This window comes from Peromyscus maniculatus, chromosome 11 (assembly GCF_049852395.1).
Source record: "Peromyscus maniculatus bairdii isolate BWxNUB_F1_BW_parent chromosome 11, HU_Pman_BW_mat_3.1, whole genome shotgun sequence".
NCBI classification, from domain to species: Eukaryota; Metazoa; Chordata; class Mammalia; order Rodentia; family Cricetidae; genus Peromyscus; species Peromyscus maniculatus.
The window spans coordinates 68,016,130-68,038,703 of record NC_134862.1 but is presented as its reverse complement, the minus strand read 5'-3'; the positions used below and the strand labels follow the sequence as shown (position 1 = coordinate 68,038,703).

The window sequence follows — 22,574 nt, the reverse complement described above, 5'->3', positions numbered from 1 at the left end:
TGAAACTCTCTACATGCTATCCCCATTTACGCATATTATACTCTTAATGCCATTCTATTTGAATATACTTCTTTCTTTAAAGACCAAAATAAATGCTGTAGATGCTCACTGCTGATGTACCCTTAGGTGGTATATGAAATATTTTTTAGGGACTGGGCACTGACTCTCTCTCTCTCTCTCTCTCTCTCTCTCTCTCTCTCTCTCTCTCTCTCTCTCTCTCTCTCATCTCTCTCTCTCTCTCTCACACACACACATGTACATACATACATATATAATACACACATATAACTGGGGAGACAGGAACTTAGAAAAATATTGAGTTGAAAAACTCTAGGATCTTAGGTGTGAGTTAGTAGGGACTTACTGGTCTTTTCCTCCAATCTGTTAATACAGATAGTTCCTAGCTCATTAATGTGTCTAAAGCTAAGCAGCTATTATATGACAGAGCAGGGCCACAGTCATTGGATGGTGCTCATTTGGAATTTGGTTATTTAGCTTATTGAATCTCTGGGTTAATGAAGCTGTCAGATAAGTCAGATATCTGTTCTAAGCAGTCTGCTTTTACAGGGTCCCTGCAGAGTCTGTGTCAATGCCAGGAGGAGTTCAAGCAAAGGAGGGCCCCTGAGTGTGACTAAAGCATGCCCCCTCTTTTTTGGTCTTTGCCACATGTAGGTTGTCCAGAGAACACAGATTCTACCACCTGCTCCATTTCCCCTCCCATTATTGAGGTGTAACTTAGATACATTAGCCTTTTTAGTGCATGTGCCTTGATACGGTTAATTAATGGATACACTCATGCTTTATCACTGCATTCAAGATAAAGAAGAGCTCATTGACCCACAACTGCTTTGTGACCTTTGTATTCCTCTCTCTCCCTATCCCTCAGCCCAGCTACCACGTCCCTGTATTCTGTCTCCCCAGTCTTGCCTTCCAGAATCATACAGTGTCCATAGCCCATTGAGTCTGGCTTCTTTCACTTGGCATAATATAATTGTGACTTGTCCTGGATGTGTTCTTACAGTCTGCGCATTTGTGGCTTAGCCTCTTTCATCCTCGGAGTCCTAATACGTAAAATGGGCATAAAGCGGGTAGGAAGAAAGAGTGCACACACATGTTAGGTGTTAGGTCAAAAGAAAAGCCAGTTTTCAGGTGTCATCATTCTTGTTAGGCCATCACCTGTTTGAGGATGAAAAGGCAGGTCTATTGGCAGCAAAAACCATGTAAGGCCTTTGTCTGGTGAATTGAGAAATACCCAACATTACTTTCAGGGTCCCCATCACCTAACAGGGCCTAGAAACTGGTTCCAAGGCTCAAATGCTACCAAGAACACTTGCCCAATAGGAACTGTCACTGGAGGACATAGACCTCTGGCATGCTGCCCCTGTCATACTACTTCCTGAGGATGCTGGGAAAGATAACCTATGTGTGCAGTTCCTTGATCTATTTGCATGAAGGCAATTTTCAAAACAAGATCATGGACATCACTGATGCTTTATAAATCATTGTATGGTGGTGGTGGGGGGGATAGGATTATTTAGCATACAGGACAGCACACAGTTTTATGAGAAGGTGGGGCTTCTCTTGGCTCAGAAGGTACGGGGAGGGGAGCGAGAACCAGCTTTGCGTACCTTTCTAAGTACTGCGCAATTCTGAACTATAGAACATGTATGACCAATAGGCATTGCCTAGGTGCATTTACCTAGATGTGAAGCATGGTGGGGAGAAGCCAGTCTTTGATTCTCCCTTCTGGCTTGATCATATTTGCCTGGTAGATCAGCAAGTCGGGGCACAGATGGGAGAAAAACTGCAATAGAGGTGGGTAGGGGTGCTAGATGCTACATATGACCCTGCTACTAAGTGTGTGCCTTTGCCTCATCTGGGAGAAAGAGGGCCTCCTAGTAAGTCACCCTGTCGGAAGCTCATGCTGCCCTGTGAAGGGGAGTGCCACTGACTCCCAGCTCTGAGCATCGAAGCCAAAGGAGCAGAAAGCAACAATTTTGAACCTTCTAGTGAAGTCTTTCAGAGACGCTCACTCTTTCCAGGACCAGCTGAATAGGATTCCAATAAACATATTGCTGAAATGTTTGTTTCCGGGTGTCATTTTAGACTGCAAGTAGCTAAAACAGACCCAGTTCCTATATATAGACGCTGCATTTGGTTGTGCTCTAGGAGGCTTTTATTACTACGCTCCTTGGCTGGCTCCCAGATGAGCCTTTCCCTCAGATTTTGGAATTAGGAAGTCAAAGAGGATCACTGACCATATTAAGGGTCTCTCTCTCTCTCTCTCTCTCTCTCTCTCTCTCTCTCTCTCTCTCTCTGTTAATAGTCTGAATGCCAGCATAGACTGGCTCTTCTCTCTGCTCAGAGCCTCCTAATATTAATGATGACACTACTGATGGGAACAGACCAGCCCCACTGTGGCAGTGAATACAGGCAAGGCTCCCCTGCCATCTGAAGGACATAATTTGTGTCAAAATGAAGTATAGATGGCCACACACAGCCCAATCTAGATAAGATGACCCAGAACCTTTAGTGGATAGAACAAAGAGAGGGGTTTCTAAAGGTGTTTAGTTTGTTTGTTTGTTTTTTCTTTTCTTTTCTTTCTTTCTTTTTTTTTTTTTGAAGGTGGGTGTTAGGATTTCACTCATGAATTTTCCAGGGGGATGGTATGCTAGGACCACAAAGGTGAAGGAAGAGAAGGTGAGGTGGGTGGCAAACGAGGAGGAGAAATTGTCAGCAGGAGTGGGGAAGAAGGGCTTCTTTAAGGAGACAGTGTTGGACTCTGGTTTTTAAAAATGTGCCCTGTCCCTGAGACAGTCTCTCCACTGTGTGTCCTTTGTTTTCTCGGCCCCATTTTCCGGTGGCTTTCTTCACCTGCCCCTGTGATCTTGCTGTGTTTATCCAGCATGGATCGAACTGCCTTTCTGGTCTCCATATTTCATGTCCTCACCCCCCCACTTTCCTCCTCCCCTGTCCCATCCTCCCCTCCTGTGTCCCCCACTTCTTTCTCAGTCCTTCCTTCTCCCAGATTCCTCCCCTCCTGCCTTCCCTCTTCCAGTTCACTCCTTGCCCCTTCTGCCTCCCCTCCTCCTCATCTTCCTCCCTTCCCTCCCCCTTGCTGTCCTCCCTCCCTTTCCTTTTTCCCGGGCCCCCTCACTGCCTTTCACCCTGTCTCCCCTCTTTCCTTCCCCATCTCCCCATCCCCTCTCCTTGCTCTCCTCCCTTTCCTTTCTTCCTCTTTCTCTGCTCTCCCTCTCTGCCCTACTCCTCCTTTATACAGCTCCAATTCCCTGCCTTCTAGATTTACCTGCAGACCAAGACACCGCTCCTCTTGCAAGAACTGTTTAAGAAATCCATATCCTCTCCTTTCATTCCTTGGGCATTTCAGAAATGATATTCCTCCCCCAACTACCCCGTCAAAATAAAATGAATTCAGCCAGCTCCTGCTGTGTGTCCTTAAATTCATTCCCTCTAGCTTCACTGGTTTGAAAGCCTGTACCCTAGAAGGGGCCTCCTGCATTTGCTGGCAACCCTGCCTGAGTCTGATCGCCACAGATAGTGCTTTGGAGTAAAAAAAAAAGGGGGGAAAAACCCTCTCGTTGGAGATTTCAAAACAGATTCTACCAGCTTTCAAATCTGTGCACTTTGCGGAGTGGCAGGGTCTGAGGGAGAGGGGGTTGAAGACTTGGGGTGTGGGTGTCTCTCATAAACAAATAAGCAACAGAATTTATATATGTATAAATCTGGGCTTTCCCTTGGCATGCTTGGTGCCTGTCTCCCTGGCATCAAGGGTGGGTGCTGTGTAAGTCTGACCTCTCTCACACTTTTGCTCCGGCTTGGGGTCTGAGTGTCGGTGTGTGTGTGTGTGTGTGTGATGGAATTGAGGAGGGGGTTGCTGTGTTTTTGATCCGATTCACTTGACAGATTATTTGAATCCAGCCCACCTTTCCGCACATGTCAAACAGATGGGATCATTGTTAAAAGCCTGGAGAGCCGGGCTGAGCGGTGGGTAAGGCAGGGAGGGGGAGGCAGGAGGGGCACCGAGGGAGAGAAGGGGGCACCTTCCAGGAGCTTTGTGTTTTCACACATTGGAGCTGACAGGAGACCTTCTTCTTTGTGGGTGGGGGGAAGTGTTTGGGGGCATGGGGCTGATGAGGGGGGATGGAAAGGGAGAGAGGTGGGGTGTTGGTGGGCAGGGTTATGATGTCACAGCCAAAGTTACAACAGGAGGAAAACACAGAAATGGTTCAACATTTTTTTTTAAACTTTGGACTGCCAAGAGCTGAAGGAGAGTGGTGAGCAAAGGAATGAAGGGGAGAGAAACTAAACGGGAAGCTTGAGTTTTGTGTTGCCTCTTGAAACCTTATGAATGGATTACCAGCAGCTGAGAGCCAGGAGAGTCCTATAGGGGATGCAAGATCACCCACACACTCAAAGGGGGAGAAAAGCAGGCGGAACCCTCCCATGGTGTGCTATCCCTCCTTCCTGAAATGAATGGTAGGAGATGTTTTTCTGAGGGTCCTTGGGGTGGCAAGGGGGTAAGGGGGGTGACTTCTTTTCTTCCCTGATTATCTTCTTTTTCTCTTAAGCTAAGCCACCTCTTCCTGATATTCTCTCTCCCTCCCTCCCTCTCCCCCTCCCTCTTTCCCTGTCTCTGTCTCTTTTTCCTCCCTGGCTCCCTCCCTCCCTCCCTCCTCCTCTCCTCTGCTTTTCTGGCTTTCTCTATCCCCGCCCCCAGTCTCAATTTCTATTCTTGATCTGCTTCAAGGGGGGAAAACTGAGTCAGAAAAGTGAAGGGAGCTAGAGAAGGGATAAAAGAGAAGGGACAGTTGAGGACCGAGGGGTATCAGCTCAGCAACATCCACGTGCCTGCATTGAGAGCTTCCTTGGAGACTTGCTTTGAGGCTCTAATCCATGCTACATGGGGAAGCAGGGTACACGTGGGATGGGGTGCATAGGACACAGCATCTTTAAAGCAGGCAGGTCAGTGCTCAGCTGGAGTAAAGGAGTTCAGAAAGATAAGGAGACCCAGGGAGAAGGAAGCACCATGGTCTTACTCCAGAGCATGTGGGCTGTGTGATTTAGATAGGAGCAACAGAAGCAGTGATTTTAAAAGTGTAAGTGATTTTTCTTATTGCTTGAAAGAAGATATTTGTACCTATTTTATACTACCTGTGGGCCAGCATGCTTCTGTCTGGATTTCAGAACTGTTCTCTGCATGTGTCCATGTGTCTGTCCGTGTGTTCTACGTACATGCATGTTCCTGTAAAGGATGGAAACCCCACGAGAAAGCTGGCATCTAACACCTAGGCAAACAGCGCAGAGGTTAAACTCACAGTACTCACTTCCCCCATCTTGCCCATTCATTTCAAATCAATTAAAAATTAGCTGCCTCAGTTTAGCTGTTCATTTGTGTAAATTACTTATTTTGAGCACCTCATTTGTTTATTTGTTCACTCAACATATGGTGACTTTTACTAACTTTAGGCTGAGAAACTTCTGAGAGAAAAAAAGACTGTCTCTATGTTAGGAGTACATGGCGTTTCCATTTAATGCTTCTCAAGGCAGGGTAATTGATTTCTCCTTTCCTCCAGTGTCCAGGAGGAAGTGAATTTTGGTATTGTCCTTTTAAATCTGAAATGATAGAGTAAAATATGAAAAAAAATATAGGAGGCTTGTGATAAATCAAAAGAAAGAAATGTGAACGGTCCCCAAAAGACTAGTGTGTGTTTATTGACCAGGTCCATTCAAAGTGTGGTGTGTGTGTGTGTGTGTGTGTGTGTGTGTGTGTGTGTGAGAGAGAGAGAGAGAGAGAGAGAGAGAGAGAGAGAGAGAGAGAGGCTACACGTAGAAAGGCACGCTCCCAAACAGTATTGATTGTTTTCTATTGATTGTGTAGGCTGCAGCTGCGGAGAGAGAAAGCCAGAGATGTTTACTAGGGAAACCAAGAGGAGCATCTGCCCCCTGTGCCTCTGAGAGGTGGGGGTGGGGGAGGCTCAGGAGGAAGGAGGGGACAGGGAGTAGGTGGAGTGATGCACCAAACTTATTAGCTTTGACATCATCATTGTCTTTAAATTCAAACAGAAAAAAACCCAGGGAGATAATTACAGGCAGAGAGAGGGAGAGAAGGGGAGCAGGAGAGACCGGAGGGAACGGGTCCCTTGACGTATATGTGGTTTATGCTGCTCTTTTTATCCATCTTTCCAGAGACCCACCAGGCTCCCAGAAGGTGAAATCAAGGGCTCCCAGTCTCATTTGGTCGAGAGAGCAGCAGACTGGCAGCCAGGGAACTTTACAGAGACTTGCAGCATACCAACAAGTTGGACGGGGATTAAAAAACTCTCTTCAATAGTCAACAACCCCGAGCGCCACGCTGAGGGAGCACTCACCTACTCAGGCAGACTGGAAGCTGTATGGACACCTGGCTGAGGACCTTTGAAGAGTGGAAGTTAAGTACCAGCATAGCTTTTTATGCCCCCAGACTTCATTGCATTTTTAGATAACAAGAATCAAATTGTGTCTCAGTCTAAAAGTTTTTTTTTTTCCCCTAGCAATTTGCTTTAAGTTGAACATATTTTTGGGCGATGGGCTCTAAAAGGAGAATCTAACTCCTAGGGAAGAAAGAAGAGGCAGAGGAGAACATTAGAGAGTAAGATTATTTTGAATGACCAGGTAGGGTGTTGTGTTTTGGAGAGAATTTGGCTTACGTCATACATACTCTTCTAGTATCAGTGAGGAGAGGAATTCCTGAAGGAAGAAAAGGAAACCTGAGGTCTCTGGGAGGAAATTCAAAGTAAGAACAGTTAACTTCATTCTGAAGGACTGAAATCAAGCAAGAGGAGAGGTCAGGGAGAAGGCTGAGAGAAGCCGTGTGGCAGGAGGGATACAAGCTACAGGGAGCTGGCTAAATTTCTATGACAGGTAGCCAGGTGGGGCATATTCTTGGGGCTACTTGAAAAAGTTTCGTTTGTGAATCAGGTTCCCTGGTGACTTCAAATCCACTGCTGGTTTTTTGTTTTTTGCTTTTCCCCCCTCTTCTCCCCATCATTCTTGTGTGGTATCCGGAAGCTGACCTCTGGTTCTGAGGAGCAAGCTGAGGGAGGTATGATGTGCTGGAAGGTCCTGAGAGTCAGCCTGGTGGTCCTGGCTGGGTGGGCATTCAGTACCACCAACTCGGAGCTGGGCTGGACACGCAAGAAAGTCCTGGCCCAGAGGGGACAACTGAACCAGGTGCTGTTGGAAGGGGAACGCTGTTGGCTGGGGACCAAGATTCGAAGACCCAGAACTGCTCCTCAGCATCATCCCTTTGGGGTCTACCCAAGCCGACCCGGAAGCTACCCGAGGCCCTATGCTGTGGCGAAGAAGCGAACCCAGAATGCGGGATGGAGTCCACCAGACATGGAGAGACAGGCTCCGAGTATGGTTCTGCGAGACCTGCCGGAGAACCCAGCAGGAGTGAGGAGGGAGCCTGAGCAGCCAGCTGCCCTGTGGGTAGGGGATGGTCCTATTGGGCAATCAGAGCTGCTGAGAGATGATGACATTTATGTTGGCAACGGAGGATCCAAGGAGGCGCTAGGTGAGTCTGTGACTCGGGGAAGCTCAGAAACTGCTGCCTCCACCATCACCACCTTTGCATACCAGAAAAGACCCACAGCAGAGACCCGGAGGAAGGACCAGGCCAGGTCTAGGCTTCCTCGCCAAGTGCTGAGGAGGCAGGCAGAAGATGTGACCAGAGACTCCCAGAATGCCCCTCTAGATTTCCAGCTCTGGCCTAAGAACTCCCTTAAGCACGGAGATAGTGACAGTCCATTGGAGGGCACCATCCAAAATGGTGGAGGGGGCTCTGCCTGGGGAGCAGAGACCTTTAACCCCCAAGGAGGATTGCCTGTACTGTACTTCTCTGGGAAGAGGGAGCGGCTGCTGCTGCGTCCAGAAGTGCTGGCTGAGATTCCCCGGGAGGCGTTCACTGTGGAAGCCTGGGTGAAACCAGAGGGAGGACAGAGCAACCCAGCCATCATCGCAGGTAATGTCCCACTCTACTCCTGGGCTTTCTCAGGTCCCGGGGGTGTGTGGCCAGCTCCATTTCAGTTGTGGGTAGACACAGAGAACGAAAAAGGGGTACAGGATAAAGCAGAAAAGCTAGGAAGGCTTGGCCAGAGGGGATGTGTGGGTGTGGGGCTTATTTCTCAGAGCAGAAGTACCGCAGCAGGCATCATCAAAGGAAAGATGACTCCTACCCACAACATCATTACTGCTATCGATCTCTTGGAGTTCTATACATTGTGCTTGCACTTAGGAGACCTCAGCTTAGCTCTTTTCCCTTGTTAAAGGGAACGGACTTGGATTCTTTGCCAAGGAGGAAGGGGAGTCACAGCCTGCTTCTCACAGTCTAGCCTGGGATACCCAGGCACCTCGGGAAGCAGATGAGAGTGCCATGGTGGAAGCAGCGAGTAATGCCCAGTTGGGTCCAAATAGCAAGGGAACAAGGCTGCTGCCCTGGAACGCAGGAAGAAAGGTAGCACCTGTTCCACGTCCCGGGGTCCCCTTCGCTTCACCCCAACAGATCTATTGGAAAAGATGGGCACTTGCAGGCCAGGGTCCTCACTTCTAGCTCTGGCTGTTGTTGTGAAGACCTAACTATAAAAGCTTATTTACCATGTCCAACTCTATAATATTAACTAGGGGCACCGGCTTGGGCTTGTTACCTGTGTTTATTTTGATTACTAGAGAAACACCTAGAAAAACACAAAGAAAAGAGATGCGTTTGGAGTCGTGTCCCTCCCCCCTTTCCTATCTGGAGAGGTTGATTTCTGGCAAGGGGTGAGGGAGGGATTGGACTGTATCTTTTGTCCTTTGCTATCTTGTTATTCTTTTAGACACTCCACCAAGGGAGAGTGGGAAAAATAAGCATAAAGCATAATGGTATGTATGCATGAGAGTGTCACAGTGAGACCAGTTAGTTCCTACTCTAGCTAAAAACTAATCAAATGCTTATCAGGAAAAAAAAAAAAAAAGAATGGCACCAATTTGGATTAGTCAAACCCCCTTTCATGTCTGTCAGTCCCATTCCATTGATGGAGTCACTGAGGCATGGAGAGTCATGTCAGGGATAGGCTAGGGGAATAAATGCCAGAATTCCTGAATCACTTGATAACTCCTCAAACAAGACAAAACAAACAAACAAACAAACAAACAAACAAACAAAACCCACTCGGGTTGCCGAGTGCCTCCAAATGAGTGGTAGACTAGGGAAAAAAAAATCTGGAGGGAAGGAGCCTCCTCCAGTGGGGTGTCGTGGAACATCCTTGTGGACACTCTGTCTCCCCCTCTTTGGCTGCGATTTCTTATTTGGAATCTGGGATTCCCAGACACTGAGCACTCTCCAGTCATGTGGCTTTGCTTTATTTTAGTTTTGGGTGGGAGAGGGGGTGAGAGAAGGGGCCAGGCTGTAAGCTAGGTGGGGGCAGAGAGAGAATAGAAGGAAATCCTTATTCTGGGGCCAACATGGAAGAAATAATGAGATGATTATCTGATCGGAGCTGGCAGCTTCACAGTTTCCCCCAGATGACATCTTCTTGCTGCCTAGCCTGGCTTCCTAGTGCCCATCTGCCAGGGAGACTGCGTGCTTGCAGTCTAGATTGAGGCCCACGGCTCTGACTAGGCTTCCTTCTGCTGTAGAAACATAGAGACCTGGGATCAGTTCCCTGGCTGTGAAGAGTGAGAGAATCCAAAAGGAATATATGTGGGAGGCTCGGAGGGACTATTGCTTGGGGTTATTAAAGTCCAATCCTGGAAAACAGGAACATGGCACCTGACCTCCGCAGTTTCCTCTCCAGTCCTGTCTCACACTTTTCAAGGAGAGTGATGTCATGATTAGACTACAGTTCCAGCATCCTTTGCCTTACCTCTGGCACGCTTACCCTCATCTCCATGGGCCTCCTTGCCCTGCCTGTCTATCACCAGTGACTGTCTCCATACTGCTACAGTGCACAGTCAGATTCTTCCAGAGCCCATTGGAACCCTCTTAGCCTCTCAAAGCATGAAGAATTGGGGAGGAAATCTTCTTCAGCAATTTAGCTTCTAAGATTTCTTTCCCCTCAAATCTTAAGTGGCTCCTGTGGTGTTCTGGGACTTCCCTTTTTAGGTCTGCTTCTAAAAGGTGGAGGGAAGAGGACAACCAGGACTGTCTTTCCTGTGTTCCATCCTCTATCTTTCTTCAGACGTGTGCATGGTCCAAATTATCAAGGGACGATTTAGGGTAAAAGCCTGTGGGAGGCAGGGGTTGATAACAAGGGCTCTATTCTCTGATCTTAGCAAGCAGACTGTTGAGAACTTAGCATCTATGCCTACCCATTGTCTTAGCTGCTGTTATTTCGCCTGTGAATAGCACGGCTAAGGACCACGAGGTTACCAAGTCAAATTCTCAGTAATAAGAGCCTCTACTTTTCAACGAGTTCACTCACATCTCTCAACAACCCGTCTTCCTTTCTCCCACTGGCATGGGCCCTCAAGCTGGTCACCATTTGGTCCTGGTGTGCTGGAACTTGAGTTACACAGAGCAACAATGTAGAATCAAGTTGCCGGGAGATGCACACAAGCCTGTAGCTACACTTCAGCTGTTCCTCTGAGGGTGGGCCAACATGCTGCAAGACTTGGCTCTCACTCTGCCAACGGCTTTCAGACCTCCTCAGGTTCCGCCTGTTTAACTCAAACCAGCTTCTAAGTCCTCTGTCTACCATGCTTGGGGTATTTTCTCCTCAGCAGAGACCTCACATAATCACTCAACACCAGTCACTGCATGAGAAGCCCCTACCCACAGCTGTGGAGCCTTGGGGAATAGTTCCATCACAGGGCACTAGGTGGCAGTGTTGTCTCATGCACCAGAGTCTCGGAAGGCACAAAGTGGGGAATGTCTCTCATTTCCTTGAGGGCTGTCCTGTCCCAGCCTCTGGGCTGTAATTTAATCACCTTCTCCCAAAATGTTGTTGGTAGGCATCCCTCGGGGTCCACTTCATATAAGTCTTTTTTTTTTTTTTTTTTTTTTTTTTTTGGAAAGGCCTGTCTGGAATAGCTTAAGCAGCTTTTTGAGAGTTGTGACTAACTTGTAGTTCTAGCAAAAAGTGAAGAAAACAAAATCAGCTAGAATTACCTTCTCCCGGGCCTCTAAGTTCCCGCATTCTTCTGAAACAAGTCAGACTCCAGAATGAGCTGCAAGAATGCTTTTCTTGAGGGTTGAGGGCAATGCAGAGCGTGCAAACGTCACGTGTCCCCCCCCCCCCCCTCCCGTCCCCGCCATCCTCGCCATCCTCTGGGCTTTCTGAAAGGTAGACCTTCTGAAGTTGCCTATTTCCCACAGCTGGAGCTGACCTGGAGCATCAGGGAGCACACTGCTCCGTGGTGGGGTTCTTCACAAAGGCAGCCAGTTTAGGGTCTGGCACATTGAGGCTATGGCCAGCTAGGAGTAGCCTGAGGTTAGGAGCCCATTAGGCTGGGCCATTAAAATTTAGTGGTTGAATAAGCCATCTTCTGTCCTTTTCTAGTGTGGATTCCTTAAGGTCCAGTGCCTAACTCTGAAACCATCTGAGCCTTTCCTACCCCTTCGACTTCCTTTCCTCTCCTTCAACCCTAACATACACAAAAGAGAACATTTTAATAGGTTCCTGCGCACCCATAATTGATTTCAAATGTTCCCTGAAGTCGCCCAGCTGAGTAACCACCTGCAGCTCTGAGCTTCAGGACGCTGAGTCATTGAGTCCATGGTAGGTTGGAGCCCAAGCCCAGAATTCTTAATCCAACAAATATTTATTGAGTGCCTTGCCATGCAAAGTGTGGCAAGTCATTGAGGGGAATACAAAGATGTCTGAAAAACTTTCCTTGACATGAAGGCAAGTTTTGGTCCTCTGAGTGTCCAAGATTTGCAGCATGTCCCAGTGTAGAGCCTGGGGACAGATAGACTTGGAATTGAATCTTTCTTTGACATGTAACGGGACAATCATCTCTGGCAATCCATCCAGTTTTTTTTTTTGTTTGCTTGTTTGTTTCCTCTCTGAGCTATGCTTTTCTCAAATTGAAAATCAAAGGAAAAATATGATTACATATATATGATTCCATTTCAAATAAAGTTGGAAAAAACTCTCAAACAAAAGACAAATAAGGAGACACCCTGAAGAGTTAAGCGTTTTAAATAAGTCATGTAGATAAACTGCTGGACACAAGACTTGGCTGTGGGACTTGTATACTCACCAGTGACATGAAAGGTATTTAGCAAGAGACATCCAAATTAAATTAATTTCTAATTTAATTCTAATTTTTCCTTAGCAGAGATACTAACATGAATTCCTCATGAATTTAATTTGATAATCTATAAAACAAGAATGGCTGTAGTTTTTTTTTTCTTCAAAATGTGATCTCAAGATAAAAATGGTAGACTTAAAAGCCCAACCGGATCCATTTATTTCATTAAAAAGTTTCATCTGATCTTTCAATTCGAGCAGCATTATTTCAGATCAATTGGGCAATGGTGCTAAAAATATTTATTTTATTTTTTCTGAGCCATAAACCTTATTGAATATCTCATAAGATCTGTGTTTACTTCATAGAAAAATGTACATACTTATCTGGGTTTCCTGACAGCCGGACACTGCCGACATTGGGTCACTGTTCAGAATCAATTGCTAGCTTTTCTGTGTGAGTGACATGTGTAGAATGAGGTTTTAGGGTAAAGAGCTCTTGATCATAGGGAACGCAAAGCTTTGCAGAAGGCACGGGGGCAGAGATGGGGAGAGTACAAGAAGGCCACCTTGATTCTGCAGACGCACACAGGGAAGGAGCAGCGTCTGTACCTTTCCCAGAGCTCCCCTGCAGACAGGGGTCTCTGTTCCACCCTTTGATTGCATCCCTATAGGCAGTAATGGTCAAGTCAGGTGTTTGTCCTCATCCGACCCTGGGGAGTCACCCTGCTCCTGTCACATCCAACTTCTGGATTAGAACTCAAATTTCCAGTGAAGTTGTCATGACCCTGTTTCTGGCACAGAGCCGTTCATGTGAGGGCCCACAATGTCTCCTGGGGTACCCTGCCCTCTCTAGTGACAGGAAGATGCATGAATTGTTTGTAGGAAGGAAACATATGCCCTGATAGTTGTGACTTAACATCTTTGCATTGAAGTTTTCATTGTGAGATTTTATGACTCTCCTGGGGAGAAGCATGTGAATGCTTCTGGTTTGAGAGGTAAATCTGACCTGTCATGATCACCTTTTGACAGCCCACCCTGGTACCCTCATCCCTAGAGCCTCCCTGGCGATCTGTGTGGAGTGGTTACCCCCCATTTCTCCCCCTCTTTCCCCTTCTTTCTCTCTCATCTCCTTCTATAGACCTTCTTGCATGCTTTCCTGGACTGCACATTGCTTCTTGCCTTATTGGTTAGGCATGGATGTAGGCAGAAGTTTCTCTCTTGCCTGTCTGTTCCCAAATACCCAGCAACTGCTTCCCAAATAATTGACTCAGAGCTTAATATTACTTAGAAATGCTCGACTTGTAGCTCAGGCTTATTACTAACTAGATCTTACACTTAAATTCATCCATGATTCTTATCTATGTTTAGCCATGTGGCTTGGTACCTTTTCTCATTTTGACATTCTCATCTTGCTTCCTCTGCATCTGGCTGGTGACTCTTGGCTGCACCCTTCCTCTTCCCAGAATTCTCCTAGTCTCGTTGCCCTGCCTATACTTCCTGTCTGGCTACTGACCAATCAGTGTTTTATTAAACCAATTCAAGTGACAAATTGTTATGATGTACAAAAGTATTATCCCACAGCACATGGCTCTTATTTCTATCAATTGACCACCCCCTAGAAGCAACATAGTTGCATATCCAACTCATATTTGTTATTCCCAAATACCTACTGTAATGGCAGAATCACATAATTCTACAAATTATGTTTGTAGAACAAACTCAAAGTTTAGACAAATGGATTTCCATTGGGCTGAGAAGAACTTTCTGGAACTGGAGGCTTTTTGTGGGGATTCAGGGCACTAGCTTTAAAGTTCTGCTGTTGCTGCCTACAGAGTATCTAGAGAGCATCTGAAGGAAATGACTGAGCACAAGGTAGCCCACTTGCCTTCAATAGGAGCACTATGCCCCTCTTATCTGTCCTGTCCCCATATGAGCAGAAGTTTGATTTACTTTAAGGGAGTTTAATCTACAACCCTAGAACAAGGGCTGGCATTTTATGGCCTATGAGCCACATCATCTCCAAATTTGAAGCTGTTTTCATAAATGAAGTTTGATCAGGCACACCACACTCATTTGATTATGTGTTCTCTGTGGCTGCTTCCATGGTGAACAGCAGGGGTTAGCGGTTGTGACAGAGACTGTACAGCCCCAAAAGCCTAAACTATGTATGATCAGGCCCTTCATCACCCAAGTGGGAAGTGTGCCAATAACTGCTCTAGAGCATTGCTTCTTGGACTTCAGTGTGCACAGAGGTCAGCTGGGATGCATGTAGAAACAGATTCGAAGGGAGTATGTTTTGCAGGGATCCAACATGGGGAGTTCTTTGACCCAGGACTATGTTTGTAAGGAGACCACCCCTCCTCACTGAAGTGGCAAGAATAAGGGAAGACTAGATTCTCACCCAGTTGGTTCTAGCCCAGGTATCATCAAAGGCATTCCAGAACACTCTTAGATGGCTTTTTTCTCCTCTCCTTCCCCCAGGGTCAGGCTAACACCATAGGTCGGTGGCTCTCCCAGCCTTTTCTAGCTCCTTCTAGATTTTCTCTCAAAGTCGTTTTCATCTAACAAAATCTTTGCATATTCAACCCTGTTTTGGTATCTACTCTTATACTCTGTTACGCAAATGCAGAGTTGCATTCTGTTTCTCTGGGGAAGCTTGGGATTCTGCATGTCTAACAAGTTCCTTTAGTGTTGTTGTTGCTGCTGCTGCTGCGGACTGTTAAAGGAAACTCCACATTTGTGAGAGTAGTGCATGGCAGACCTTTTCCAAAAAAGACCAGATGCTAAATAGTTCTGGCTTTGTAAGCCATACAGCTCATGATGCAACTCCTAAACTCTGTTGCTAGTAAGTGCACATCGCCACAGATGATGCACAACCACATTGGTAGGCTGTGTTCCAATAAAACTTTATCAAAGCAAGTGTCATGCTGGGCTTTGCTCCTCAGTAATTGTTTGCAGTGCTTTGGTGTAGAGGATTCTTCTGGAAGGCCATGCTTCGTCTATACTTCTTCTGGCCTCATTTCCTTATTCCACATGATCTGTGATAATTCATCACTTCTATTGTGTTCCACCTGGTAAACTCTGAACAACAGGCTTATGGGGAACACTAAGCCACCCAGGAATCACAGGGCATTAGATTCTGAAGCATCACAAAGGAGAGAAAGCAGGAAGATACAGTTCACAGTGCTCCCTTACAATACCACGACGTTCTCCTGGTTTTGTGCTAGCTGGGTGCTTGGACCCGGTCTGGTCAGGGCTTGGCATCTGACTTGCAACTAGCCTTTGGAGTTGTCTCGTCATCTAGTGCAGTGTTGGAGGCACATGGAGTTCCTTTGAACAGGACAGGGTGAGCATCCCATCGCCTCACTCCTCCTGCTGTAATACCTGACATTTGCTATTGCCTTTCCGCTTTTCATTCCCCCAACCAGGGGAAAGGCTGCTGTAGGACCGTTTGACTTCAGACTCACAACACAGTGAGCGAGGCTTCTGAATTCAGGTGACATGGTGGGCTCTCAGTGCCTATCCTCTGTGAGGTATGATCTCTCTCAGTCCTCAAGGACAAGATGAAAGCCCCAGAGGCCTTTGGGTGTCCTTCCTAGCATGGAGCACAGGTTGCTAAGAGGGACAGAGACAGAGCTGTAAAGTAGGAATTACCTTTGGCAGAGCAAGCAAATTCAACTGTTGGCCTGTGGGCAGCCACGTGTGTTCCTGCCTCACCCCCTGCCTTCTACCTCCCTCACCTCCTGCCTTCTACTTCCCTCACCTCCTGCCTTCTTCCTTATTCACATTTTCTTTTTCCTCCGGGGCTGGCCATCTGATTCATTCAGAATGTGTATGCCAGGAGGTCTGGCTCTCTCTCTTTCCTGTTTTAGTTCAGGCCTTGCAAAGGCCAAATAAACGCCTTATTTGGCATTTATTAAGAAGAAGGCAACACCTTCATTTGGGTCCTGAGCCCATACACCCCACACGTTCAGGAGCTTGAGTTCCTGATGTCACAAATAAGTACATAAATCTCAAGCTTCTGCCCTTGAGGACATGGAGTCAGGTTACTCTAGGGTCCCATCAGATTTGTTTCTGTTCACATCACCCACACCCTCACTCTTGTACGTTCCAGAGAGCATATTTCCTTGCCAACTATGTGTCCCCCAAATAACAGTGTTCTTCCCTTCCTGTGTTTACTACCTGCTTTAAAATAATCTTACTTAAAAAGAAAGAAAACAGCCAGGAAATAAAACTCGGGGCAAACAAAAACAGTTTTCTCTATGACTCAGAAGTCACTGGCAGAGAAAAGTGGTTCTTCTCAAATATACAATATAGCAACTAGTAGGCAAAGCTTCCGAGAATTTTGAAGTTGAAGCATTGCCATGACAACCAGTTGGGACAGCAAGGACAGTAGCTGTGGGTCATTGCTAGTTTGGAAGTCCAGCTACCTGACCAGAGGTGGAGTCACAGAGCTTAAGCATTGGTCAGGTACTCCATCTTTTGGACACTAACTTAACGGTTTCCCTCTTTCATTCAAGTATTTGTTGTACGTCCTGGGCAGGTTATGAAAGTAGTTTGGTATTATATATATTCATTCTTTCGACTGTTCAACATTCATTGAACTTCTACTAGGTGAAGTATCAGACATTCTGCCCTCTGTTAGAGAATTAAGACTAAGGGCTGTGCCTACAAGATGCTCACAGTCTGGTGGAAGGCTTCTTATAAATGATTATAACCTTTCATGGGCATGACTAGCTTGCTATGGATGATCGAGAAGTGGAGTCAGGACTGGCAGGTGGTAGAAGTAGGGGGAAAGGGAAGGATAATGTCAGATGGCATAGGGTGCCAAGAAAGCCACCAGGTCTGAGATGGGCACTTTGGACTTGGCAGGTGGGAGTCATAGATTAGTTTAGGGCAACCTATTTCACTCAAGTTGGATCGGAGGGACATCTGGTTAGTGGAGTCCTTGATGAGCGGAGGGAGAATGAAGACACACAGTAGGAAGTCGGGGAAGGATGCTGACGGGAGGAAATACAAATTGAGGGAGATTTCATTTTGTGTTACTAGAGATCCAGTACTCAGAGAAAGATGTTAAAGAACTAGTAATCTAAAGTGAGAGACAGCGCAGATGCAGGGACATCATGGACGATAAATAAACAGAAATGTAAAGTGTGCAAATGTGGGCTCAATTATTGCAAGGGATTTTCATAGTGATGTTTCCTTGGCAACTTCCATAATGCTGACTTTGTGCCACGCAGTGCAGCAATCAGTTTAGACATTTCAACTCAAGTGTTCCTCAGGACAACCTGAAGAGGGAAACGGGAAGTAGAGAACTCAGAAGGAAATAGGACCCTGCCTGGGGGCATACAGCTAGAGCATGTAGAGCTGAAGATCCATGCAGTCAGCCTACACAGACCCAAGGTCACCCACCTGCTGCAGACAGAGCTGAAGTCTGAGCTTGAGATCTCCTGCCTCAGAGGCACCCCGTTCTCTCTCAAACCACTCTTCCTCTTTTATTCTCTGTGTCCATGAAGGTCCCATCCACACAGGCTGAGCTACTCCGTCTGACTTTGAAATCATTTTAATTTAATGTAATGTAGACTTATAGGCAGTTCCTAGCTCAGTTGATTTTTCTTCATTTGCTCACTTACTAGTTCATTTATTCAACAGATACTTATTGAACACAAAGTAGGCATTCAATAACTGTTTTTTCTTAAACCTCCTACTTCACACAGAATAATTATAAACAAGAACCGTAGCGATGGTCTATCTTAGACATTGTTTGTTTCAAGGCCCATTAATAATTTGAAATAATTGTATAAGAGAATATCCCTATAATCCTTATAATCCAGCCCATGGCATAGATCCTGAGGATAGAGGTAATTTGGAGCAAGATTCCCTCCTTGGGTGTGGTGGTCTTAATGGGCTCTTGGACAGAGCATAGGATATGATTGGCCTGAACTCAACCAGGGGCAGGCCATGATGAGGAGAGGCCTGAAATGGTAGCCTCGCCCTCTTTGCCTCTGTGCTTTCAGCATTTCTAGGGAATGAGCAGTGTTATATGGCAGTGTGTGGCTGAAACACAGGCCCTGAAAAGGGAGGCAGCTGTTCTCTTCTGTCCCTGGCAGTTCTTCCAACATGCCTCTTCCTGACCCTGCCTTCTACTAGCCTGCAGCATTCCTCAGAGTTCCAAGTCATAGTCCCAGCAGGTCTGCTCAACAGGTGAGCCTCCTGGTCTCTCATTAGCATCTCTAGACATTTCTGGATCTCAGTCATTCCTGTGTCACCCAGCCCCATGGCAGATCCTGGGACAGAGTAGGTACCTTGTTGGAATGAGTAGATAGAGAATATTCTGGACCTTGTACACATAGAGCTTGGCCTCTTCTGACTACTCAATATGGACCACATCTCAGAATTGTAGGCTATCAGGGAGTTTTTCTTTCCTCTTCACGTGGTCTACCTGTTCTTCGCCTCTGTGTAGACTGTTCCTCCCACCAAATGTCCTGCCTACGACTCCTCCGCCAGTGAACTTTATTACCTCTAATTGATGGGAAGCAGTGGCAGCTGTAGGGTCTGGACTTCTAGCCTCCAGCCCTTACTAGCAATGTGAAATCCCTCCTCTGTAAAATTGGAACAATAGTAATTTTGCTCTAAGAATAGTGAATACACTAAACACATCACGAATCTGGGGTTATGCCGACTGGATAGTAAGTCACTGATCCGTGCCAGTGGCTAATTCACCTTTGGTGCTACACAGAACTCTGCTAGCTGGGTTCTCTGGGTCTGACTGACTTGTGCTCCTCTTCCTCCTAGCCTTCCTTACCCATGCTAGTGCCTAACCACCCCGCAGGCTTGAACACTTGTTGCCTGCACATCCGTGCCGTACCATGCACGGAGTTCTTTGCAGTGAAACCTTAATTACCTGAATCCTAGGTAACCGGTATCCTTAGCAAACTAATGAGCTGCTTACTCTGCCTTTTAGGCAAATAGAAGGACCCAATGACAAGATGAGACTGCAAAAGGAATCCAGTCACCAAAGCCCATCAACCATGGAACAACCCAATTCTTGCCTCTTTCTATAGCCACACTCTCAGGTGTGGGTAGTGTGAGCCAGCTGGGAGAATGAGCGAGATGAAGATTCCAGACATTTGTCTGCACATCCAGCAGCCCAGTGAGGCACACACCGGGAAAGGCATTCCTAGAGTCAAAAGGAGGCAGCCTGGGGATACACTCCCAAGTTTCTTAGCTTCTAATTTGGTTTTATTTCAGCTCTTTCTGGCTGCTTCTGTTTAATTTACATTTCTCATTGGAAAGTAAAAGAAAAGATTTTAGGAAGATTTTTTTTTTCAGTAAGATAGGATCATTTTTTTTAAATGATTCTAGTCCTTATTTAACCCTATCAACTCATCAGATCACATATTTTCCTTTGTCCTTTCTCCTTCTCAGAGACCAAGCAGTCAACATAGTTTCAGGCAGGGGTTTCCCCTGAGGTCTGGAGTAAGAGAATGCTCTTTGAACACAGGCCTCCGCAGACTACCTGGGTTCAATTTGAGGACATAAGCCCTGGCTCTCTGACACCGTCACAGAGCTGCACAAAGCCCCCATGACTATCTAGTTCCGGCAGGCATAGCCTTCGGGTGTGTGGTCCCTGAGGGGGCTGTCTCCCTGTGCTTTGTTCCTTGAAAACAGAGGCCTCTTAGGTGACTTGTGCCTATGCAGCAGAGGCATGAACATTTAGGTGTTACCACATGAGTCCAGGAAGTGTGCGTAACTGATAGACCATGGCAGCCACTGGGCAAATGATTTCCGTTACAAGAGCAATGTAGTGTACCATTTTAAGAAAACTTGCTGTGCGAAGCCTGTTGTCATCCGATCAAGAAGTGGTAGGTTATTTTCAAGGCAAAAGTCTCTCCTCCAAGCTCAGTTTAACTTCCGACTTCTGAGTGCTACAGACTACTGACGATGTATGGACTACTACTGAAACACTTCCTAGGGTGGTATTGATTCTGGAAACTGACCCTACTGAAAGGAAATGCTAAACCAATGTCTGAGAGGCTTCCAAAGTTATTCATTCAGTGGAGGAATGAAACAATAGGAAATTGGAATGGGAGCTGCTTCTCAGGCATTAGAAATGAGTTCGTGGAGAGGTGGAGGTGGAGGAAGGGGAAGAAGGAGGAATACTTGGTGCTAAGGGAGCCACTGTGTGTCTGGGTCTCTCTGAGGACGAAGGGGCTCCGGAGGCCATGGTATCATGTGACGATGACTGTTTGCCCTATTCCAGTATACAGCTTTGCCTCCCTCAGAATGCTCATCTCTTGCCTACTGCATTTGAGGATTTCTGTTCTTCCATTGTACTGCTGGCCTTCCCATGTTTGTTAAGGCGAGAGATCAGCTTGATGGGAAGGCAAGCTGCAGACAGCTTCCCGCTTCTGATGATGAGAACCAGCAGGCTGTTCACCCCTCCTCACACTATAGAGGCTCACCGTGTTAAGCCTCTGCAGTCAGCCTGGGCCACTGGCTAGCTCAGCTACAGGATCAGCATAGCTCACCAAGGCTCAGGAACTTTCATCCTGCTTGTTCTGAAAGGCAACTGTAAGTGATTCAAATGACATTCCAGCAAATAAACAGATCAATAAATAAGCAAGTAAACAGAATTCCCCAGGTTTTAAATTACTCAGGGGACTTCCTTTTCCTCCTCCCCCAAACCTTCCTTGGTAGCAAAGACTACACATAAGGAACATTGCAGTACTTATTAAACTTCCATTATTTCCTCCTGTGAGGAAAAATAATTGAGTATTGCTCAAATATACTGAGATGATTGATGACATCTGGCAAAGTACTGAGTCTGGAGGAAGTTGCCCAGATGAGTTAGAGGCGACAGGGGTGAGGAGGGCTTTTGACTCTTGGTTGTCTCCAGTAGTTAATGTGAGAGGAGGTGAGAGCCGATTTGCCTCATAGGCACAGGCTTTGGGGACAGAACCCTGCTAAGTCAGATTAGTAGCTACTCCCTCTGTGGGAGTGAGTTGTAGAGGGGCAAAGATTAAATACTTTTTTTTATTAGGGAAAACAGAGTTGTTGTGTGACATGTTTTCACTTGGGAGGATGCCCTTGACAACTCTGCTAAAAACCTCCTGTGGATCCAAGCCAGTAATGACTTACTTATTCCTACCATGGGCAAGATGCTGGCCTTGATGCAATGGGAATCGGGGGAACGATAAGGTAGGGTTGTCAGCTCTCAGGGAGCTGGTAAGGTTGTTGAAGAGATGGACCTCCATGTGCTAAAATAATGACCTTAGCCACAGATACACCCCTGACTGCTGATCGTTCTTGATTGCTAATGTGCTTCATCTTTTTTTCTCCTGCTTTGCCTGCAAGTCTGTGGGAAGGCATAGTTTCAGGTATTGCTTGAGTTCCACTGAGGCAAAATCTCCATGTGTCTAGATCTAGTTTCAGCCTGTAGATACTAGGCAGAATGCAGAGCCTGGGATTTTGATTCAGCTCCACGCGTTGCCCTATCTCCACTCCGTCACAAGATTAACCCCGAGAGTAGCTAACCTGTATGCACACAGTACCAGAACCCACGCTCACTACGTTCCCTAGGATTCCATTTGAGCCCCCCTTTCTGAGGCTGTGCCCTTCTTTAGGTTCTAGTATTCCATGCCATCACTGTTTGCTTTCCTGCTCTCTTAGGCAATTCCAAAGCAACCTTGTCGGTGCTGGGCAAACCTGCCTGGGTGGACTCCCACTGTATGCCTGGGTGGCCTGTGGAGAGTCAGCGAAATCACCCTTCCTGGCTTCTCTCATCCATGCCTGTGATGAGAGCGTGACTAAAGTGAAAAGTGCCCTGTAAAGAGAGGCTGAAATGTTTGCTGGAAAGACGCTAGTGAGATGGTCCCCAGGGGACTTCCCCCAACTCTGTGCCGTAATTTGTAAACCATTGGACTCAGAGATGAAAAGCTGTGCCTGATCCTGTCTTGAAAGAAAGTTATCCAGAGCAGCTGGAAAACACCTCCTTGGGCTCCCTCTGTTTTACTTTCTACCCATCTTGCTGCTCACACAGTCCTCTATCTGCCAGCGGACCGTTCTTTGATGGATGGCCTTCTTCCTTGTCCTTCTTGTCCTTTATAACCCTTCCACACTCTCTGCTGTGTGTGTGTGTGTGTGTGTGTGTGTGTGTGTGTGTGTGTGTGTGGTGAGGGGAAGAGTGATGCATGTTAAGTAGTTCTGCAGAAGGCATCACCTACATGTGTGGGGCAGACCCAGGCATAATACCCCGAGGAACGACCTTGCCTTCTATCAGACTGATTTATGATCATGACCTAACCTGGCCTCCCATGCATCCCCCGTGCTTTTTTTCCA

General features: G+C 46.7%; 1 protein-coding gene across 2 annotated transcripts in view; it reads left to right on the top strand.

The window, feature by feature from the left end:
* Pappa2 (pappalysin 2) overlaps positions 1–22,574 on the top strand; it is a 255,185-nt gene that overhangs the window by 3,760 nt on the left and 228,851 nt on the right. Inside the window, exons 1-2 of one of the 2 annotated variants that reach the window (XM_042258387.2) lie at positions 4,275–4,497; positions 6,208–8,023. In XM_042258387.2, coding sequence (XP_042114321.2) covers positions 7,105–8,023 — 919 coding nt within the window. In that variant the 5' untranslated portion in view covers positions 4,275–4,497; positions 6,208–7,104. Of the gene's footprint in view, positions 1–4,274; positions 4,498–6,207; positions 8,024–22,574 lie in introns of those variants that run through there. The other variant, XM_076547785.1, reaches the window with a different exon arrangement.